Genomic DNA, 7,036 nt, shown 5'->3' on the forward strand with positions numbered 1-7,036 from the left:
TGGCATGCTGCGAGAGGCAATTTGTCTTACCAATGTGATTTAAAAAGAGAACATCGAGTATATCGAAGCAACGATTCGTTAAATTTTTGACGATGCGATCATATTTCTTCTCTCTTACCCTTTTCTCAATAGTAAACTCGCGAAATTAATAGCCGAGATAACGATCACATCGTTCGGTGTAGTTATTTTCCTACACGTATATACTATTTTCACGTTATTATAATCGCGATTGCCGTGGTGCACGATAGTCGGACAATTTTTAGTACCTGGTACGGGAAAAGATACGAGCTTTCGTTGGGACAGGTCGAGCGTTTAATGTCGCCTTGAAATGAATTGTTATAATCTAGGAAGAGAATACGACACGCATTTCCCATCTCACGTTCGCGACCACAATGAGCTTCGACGAAAGAATTATGCAAAGTAAATTAGGCGCCCGAATTAAAGAGAGAGAGAGAGAGAGAGAGAGTCTCGCTTGGAACGACGAGATAATCGGCTAATTCTAAGATGGCTTCCTAGTTTTTCTACGCGCTTGTACGGCTCGCTTGTTTTGATTTCATATCAACCACGATAAATTCTTTCAGCGTCTCGGAGAGAATCCAATGGCTCCTATCAAATGGCTCCTAATCAAATAAAAACCAGAGAAAAACTGTTCGCTCGGCATGCATTATTAATCCAACAAACAGCTAAGGAGTTTCCACACTTTTCCATTTGGTTTTCGTTAGAGTCAACAAATCGATCGTATCAATCGACCACGTCTAATCGGATGCTAACTTTTAACTCCGAACCATTTGCCATCGCATTATCCGCGACACGATCTAATCGAATGACAAAAATTATGTAATAAATATATGAAATCTATGTAAAGTCTTGTATAAAAATCGACTAATATCGGGAAAGAATAGTTCGTCGAAGAATGTACGACGAGTGTCGTAAATTACGGCGCCAAGCGGTTCGTTGACTTTTTCTTCTTTTCGAGCCATCCTTGTCACACGCGAGCACTATTATTCAAAGTGGTCTCGGAGTTATGACTGTTGTTTATCAAATTGCAAAGCAAGAGTACGAGATAAATCTAGACGAAGGATTTCCATAAAAAAAAAATGTGTTATCGCCAAGCTTTTCTTATTTTAAGCTGATATAGAAACTTTGAGCGCACTTTCGCTTAACGTCAACGTCTTGTCTTTGGATATATCTATAGAGTTTATCTATATCGATGTGTATGCGTTTATCTACATGTACGTATATAGAATAATACCTCTAGTGTTTGCACGCTTACAGATTCTGCGATACCGACATTCAAGATTTAGATATCGGGGAGACATAAGCGACGATGCTAAAATCTAATTCAACGTAAGAGCAAAAACGTTTTGTAACGTCGAAAGATAAAGCCAAGTAAATACTTTTCGAGTAATTTACGTAAAATGTACATATCGTTTGAGCGATAAGTATATAGTAGCTAGTAGCGGATCGATTCCTCTCGATAGATGTAAATTGGAAGACGCAGTTTTATGTAAATCCATTTAGTGCTTTGTACTTTACGGCGTCTTTTCGAAACTAATGGAACAGGTGCATACATAAATATATTATGTCACATACGTATGAATTGCTACGAAAGTAAATGGTACCTTTTAACGGCTCTTTCTAATATTTTTCTCATTATCTCGATTATCGGCTAGTCCATTCGGCACGATAAATCGTCGATCGAGGTAGCAACATTGCAAAATCTATTTTTCAAGATTTTTCCATGATATCGGACACGGCTCAAGAGCCAAGATGGCGGGGCCGTGGCGTCCGACCAATCAGACTTTTCTACCGAGGTACGCAAGAGCCGCGAGGAACGAGGAAATGCGTCAAACTCGGTAAAAATCAAATGTGTTTAGCACAAAAGAGATCTCCTCTACCTGTTCTAAATGCCGAATCGTCCTGCTGTAGCCTCTTCGATGCTGCGTCCTCCTTGATGGGATTAGTTTGAACGTCCGTCATATTTCGCTCTTTATTATTTTTTATCTTTTTTTTCGTTATCTTAGCTTAGAGTTTGATGTTACACTTTCTTTCTTCTTCAGGGCTTGCGTCTAATGCACTCGTTAATGAAAAATTCAGCGATCGGATCGCTGAAAGAGGCGAAAATACGAAGCAGTGATCTGTCATCCGAGATTAAAAGAGGAGGAAACGCGCGACACTTGCGACGCGTTTGAACTGACTGTCCTGAGCGCCGACTTGCCGGGCAAAGACATAACTCCATCTCGGAAATATCCGAAGTCAACCGAACTGGTGCAACGCGCACGCGAAGTTAGCGTTCGACGCACGAGATTTACCGATGTGCCGCGAATGATCTTTTGGCGGGAGAAAGGAAAGGTGTATGTGTGTGTGTGTGTGTGTGTGTGTGTGTGTGTGTGTGTGTGAGAGAGAGAGAGGTATTGTATTATATTTTTTTCGATATTTTTTCTACCCGTGTCTTACCCGAGATAACAGTCATATTATCGATAAACGTATCTCATTCGGTAATAATTGACCGTGATTTTTCTTTCTTTTCTCTTTTTCCCTCCCTTATCTTACGTCGATTTCCCTCCGCTACGTTTTTATTATCGCTCGGGCATCGGCATTACTTCTCTAAACTCTCCCGATAGTTCGATTGCACTTATTATTTTTTATGTATTTCCATGCGCGTTTCAAATTCTCGATCGAGTAAATGTAATTATTATTAATAATAGATTCCCCTATGAGACCAGAGGAAAAAAAGTTGAATTATTTTAATAACTTTGTTCCAGGTGATAATTAAAAGTATAAAATTATTAGTATAATATTTTTATATCGGATCATTGACGATATACTTCTTCTTTCGTGTGAATTTTTTTTTTTTTTTTTTGTTGACAGGGATAACATGTGAACATTTATTTTTGGCAGTCCCCGAATCACGAGGACGTGTCATTTATTAAAGTAACAATACGAAGTGTGTAACTGAAAACCGATCGTTTAGTTAAACTTTGTACAAATCTTGTTTAAAATATGAGACCCTAGACGCGAGATCGTGCGTTTATTAATCGTGCGTCTCTTTTACGTGTCATTTTTCTTTCTTTTATTTCTTCGTTCGTATTTTCGATGATCTTTTTGCTTCTTGTTTGGATAATCCTGAGGATTTTTATGGATGTTACTTTTCCTTCGTTTTTTTCTTTTTTGTTCTTTTTATTACTTTTTTTTTTTTTAATGAATTTTATACGGAAATGTGAAGAGATGCGATCAGCAAGGTGATCGCGCGATGAATTAACAAGGGATGAAGAGAGCATGATGAATATGACAAACGTATCCTTCGCCGATGCGTAGCTTAGAAAGGTAATTGCCGAAGAGTCGGAGAAATTTCTTTGTATCTATGATTCCTCTTGCGTTCTATCGCACAATCTGCGTAGGAACGCTGAAAAGAAGAGTTATGTGTTAAATTATTTCATATTTTGTCGTTGTTTGTAAATGCGACAGGACGTCTTTAAATTGACAAGACGGATTTTTAATTGACAAGTCGTACTGATCGTACGATTGTACGAAAGGTACAATATCTACTGTTTTTTGATATAATTCAATCGATATTTTGACGTTCGATTCGTCGTGTCAATTGGAAACAACGTGTCGTTAATGGTACGACTTGTTTCTGCGTAAGCATTGAACAAATATTACATTGCAACAATTTCACGTACGTATACGTGTTCGATTTACAAAAAGCATAGATAGAATTTGGAAAAATTATTCGTAAAGCAATAACAAGAATAGGCACATATTACACATACATATTATTTAAGAAGAATAAGAAGAAATGGAAGAGACTGATTTGGAGTTAAAAGACAGGCACAAACGCGTTGAAGCGGGACAATTGTATTTTGAAAGAACCGTGAATCATCTAAGAATGGTCGATTAAACGAATCCTAAAATGTTTTGAAAAATTGCAAATCGTGCACTAAGGGAAGTAACTTTTTGTTTTTTTTTTTTTCTTGTCCCAGAAACGATCGTATTGTTTCAAGTGGGACTTGGCTCCAGCCGATTCACGGATCTTAACTTACAAACCTCAAGTTCTCGTACGTGCTTTTGTGTAAGAAGCAAAGTTATCGATTTCAGCATCCCTGTGGCGCCGCAAACCTACGTCCTATAAATTGTCGTACGTACGTGACCAGACAAGGCGAAATAAAGCGATGACATTTTCTGATGAGAAAGTAGAAAAATCAAGAGATAGAAAGAGACGACAGAATGAGACGAAGAAGCACATGAGGAAGAAGACAGGGAAAAGGAGGAGGAGGAGGAGGAGGGAGAAGAAGAAGAAGAAGAAGAAGAAGAAGAAGAAGAAGTAGAAGCTAAAGTAGCGTGAAAACGAGGACGCGTCTACTAGACGGGGACACTTACGATCGATGACCTCACAGCGTACCAATGGCATCCGGACAGCTTACAAAAGCACCATCATCTTCTTCAAGAATGCTGTGAAATACAAATAAAAGATGGACGTTTCAAATAAAATGGACAATTACGATGGGCCCGTTTTTGTCTTTTTATCACGTTACTTCCATGTTGTCCGAACGTTTTGGCTGCCTCTATAAATGATTTTCTTTCCTCCTCTAAATATAAAACTAGTCGTGCGTCTAAATCTCTACTATACTAAGGTGATCATCATTCCTGTAGGAGCGTCGGATAGGCTAGTTAATCGCCTGTTAATGTATATCGATTCGACATGTCAACGGGGCATAATAAACTGGACATTAAAAAACAAACTATTGGTTTTTGTACAATCTCTTTCTATTGGATTCTTCGTTCGTGCTTCGTTCGTGCTTCACACTAACGCGATGCAGGTCTTCTAATTTTCTTTACCTCTTTGTTTCTCTAATCGGGATGGTGCATTCAAATATCATAAAAGTAATTAGGAGATGTTTAGATGCTTACGAGTATAAGGGATGAATCCGTCGTCGTCTTCCGGATCCATGCAATCCTTTAACACCGTCTCGACTTCGGCATCGGCAAGGCGCTCGCCTATCGCAAATAAAAAAATTACAATGAACGATTTACGATCCGACGATAATAAATTACTTGTATTTACTTTTAAATGAATAATATTCAATTATTAAACGTCGAATTATCAATTCGTGAATCGTACCGAGCGAAAGTAACGTATGAGACAATTCGGCGGCTAACATGGTACCATTTTCTTGCTTGTCGTAAAGCTTGAGACACTCAACAAAGTCCTCGAAACAACCTTGCTCCTTGTCCTTTTTGCACTGGCTGAAGATTGGCAGGAACTCGTCCAACTTCATCTTCTTCTCGCCTTTCTTCTTGGTACCGCCCAGTTTTTCAATTGTTGCATTTGTTGGGTTGAGGTTCAAGGCTCGTAGAACGTTTCCAAGGTCGACGCAGTCGACGACGTTGGTACCATCGGCATCGTAGATAGAGAAAGCAAATTCTGCTTCTATTTTGTAACGAGATACGTGTACATTTATTTGCTATAATATGATATTGCAAACGTAAAGCAATAAATTCTTCCCGATCGGCCGAATATTCGCGTAGCTTTAACTTAAAACGGGATATACGAAATTTGGGTTAATATCATCCTGTAATAGGTACTGCGCGGGTATCAGGTTCAAAAGTCTGAATCTATTTTAAGTCCGAGCATATATCCCCACTCTGGGAACCGATTCAAGAACTCGCTGGTAGAAGTAGTGGGTCAGATTACCCCCGGCGAACCATATAAGAACAGCGTCCTGACTATTTTTGACATCTTGCTCCGACATTAGCGTAGAGCTTTCTTCGTTTCTTTCCTGAAACACGCTCGTTACGTAACGGTATTTTAGTTGACCGACATATTGCTCAATATTTCGGAAGTTCTATCAATCACTAAAATTATACCGATGATTTCTCAACCTATAATGATATTATGACAATCAGCAGTTTAATTAATATTATTGATCGATGATTTGCCAAAAGCAATTGGTCTTTTCCAAAGTCTTAAAGAGAAGAAAAGAGGATCGAACACGAATCGAACTCAAGTTCGAGTTAATTCGTATGTCTTTTAACTTTATTTTACGAGACACCGACATAAGATATAAGAACGAATTAATTTATGCATCGCTAATGTCACACGAGAAGGGGTTCCGTTTACGGAACTTTATCTTCACCTAATTATTTAAATCCTCTCTCTATTTATTACTCACTCTCAACGTCCTTGGGGCTGAGGTCTGCCTGTAAAATAAAACACATACTTTTTTCAACGGATCTCCCCTAAATCCGACTGTGTCATCCTAATTCTTATTCGAGTATAGTTCGGGATTTTGAGAAAAAAATATTTCATCAAAAATCAATCAATCTGCGATTTTGATCATGATCATGATCCAAACGTTCGTGTTTAATTAACATAAGGAACGATTAAATTAAATGAAAGCTCGACGATCCGAGAAAGTGCGGACTCACCATTGTTGATTGTCTGGTGCTTCTATGGGATGCTGATCTCACGGAGGTAGAAACAGAAGTGGTACCGGGTGTTACCAAATTTATTCATTTTATTTCTACAGATGGCGCGACGATCGAGATAGACGAGAAAGATCATGCTGAAACAAAGTCATCTCGACTAAGAAGAGAGCATTGGCAACGTTGCGGTCCAAAAACAGTTCGAGAAGAAGGAGCTCTGTGCTTAAAGTGTGCTTCCTACTACGATAAATGGTTTTCAACAGCGGTATATCAGGGTTGCCAGATCTGCAGTGGCATTAAAAAACCGACACAAAATACATATGTATATAGATTCCAACTTGTCCTTCGATTCCTGCTACGGACCCTTGATGTACGGCGATTTTTCAGCGATTTTGTACACACACATACATATATATATATATGTATACATATATATATATATGCATATATATTTGGACGCAATTTTTATTTCAGGTATTATCTGCTAGACCAATTCTACGATTGTTATACGAGTATATGCACATAATCATGGCGAAGTTGCGTGCTTGGTAAACTATCATAGAAACTGACGATACAATGATGTTCACGCGCAAGCGAGAGAGGCGTATCT

The 7,036-nt window shown here is 38.5% G+C and overlaps 1 protein-coding gene across 2 annotated transcripts; it reads right to left on the reverse strand.

Annotated features, from left to right (window-relative positions):
- Nucleotides 1-2,887: 2,887 nt before the first annotated feature.
- On the reverse strand, nucleotides 2,888-6,562 carry Mlc1 (Myosin light chain alkali). Of its 2 annotated transcripts, XM_035872069.2 has the most exons (6): nucleotides 6,430-6,562; nucleotides 6,174-6,201; nucleotides 5,123-5,431; nucleotides 4,912-4,998; nucleotides 4,381-4,452; nucleotides 2,888-3,406 (listed from the first exon to the last, which is right to left on the reverse strand). In XM_035872069.2, exons 1-5 carry the CDS (start codon nucleotides 6,430-6,432, stop codon nucleotides 4,421-4,423), a joined length of 459 nt encoding a protein of 152 aa, XP_035727962.1. In that variant the 5' UTR covers nucleotides 6,433-6,562; the 3' UTR covers nucleotides 2,888-3,406; nucleotides 4,381-4,420. The 2 variants fall into 2 exon arrangements, with proteins under 2 accessions (XP_035727962.1, XP_035727960.1); XM_035872067.2 differs by lacking the exon at nucleotides 4,381-4,452.
- Nucleotides 6,563-7,036: the final 474 nt, after the last annotated feature.

Source organism: Vespa mandarinia, chromosome 13, assembly GCF_050613455.1.
Source record: "Vespa mandarinia isolate Hongniang chromosome 13, ASM5061345v1, whole genome shotgun sequence".
NCBI classification, from domain to species: Eukaryota; Metazoa; Arthropoda; class Insecta; order Hymenoptera; family Vespidae; genus Vespa; species Vespa mandarinia.

What these genes read in the sequence shown, in the direction of transcription:
- Mlc1 (XM_035872067.2), bottom strand. An exon ending in CAGCCCCAAGGACGTTGAGA is followed by an intron (nt 5,432 to 6,173) that starts GTGAGTAATAAA and finishes GTTACAAAATAG; the next exon opens with AAGCAGAATTTGCTTTCTCT. An exon ending in CGGATTCATCCCTTATACTC is followed by an intron (nt 3,407 to 4,911) that starts GTAAGCATCTAA and finishes TCTTCTTTTCAG; the next exon opens with CGTTCCTACGCAGATTGTGC.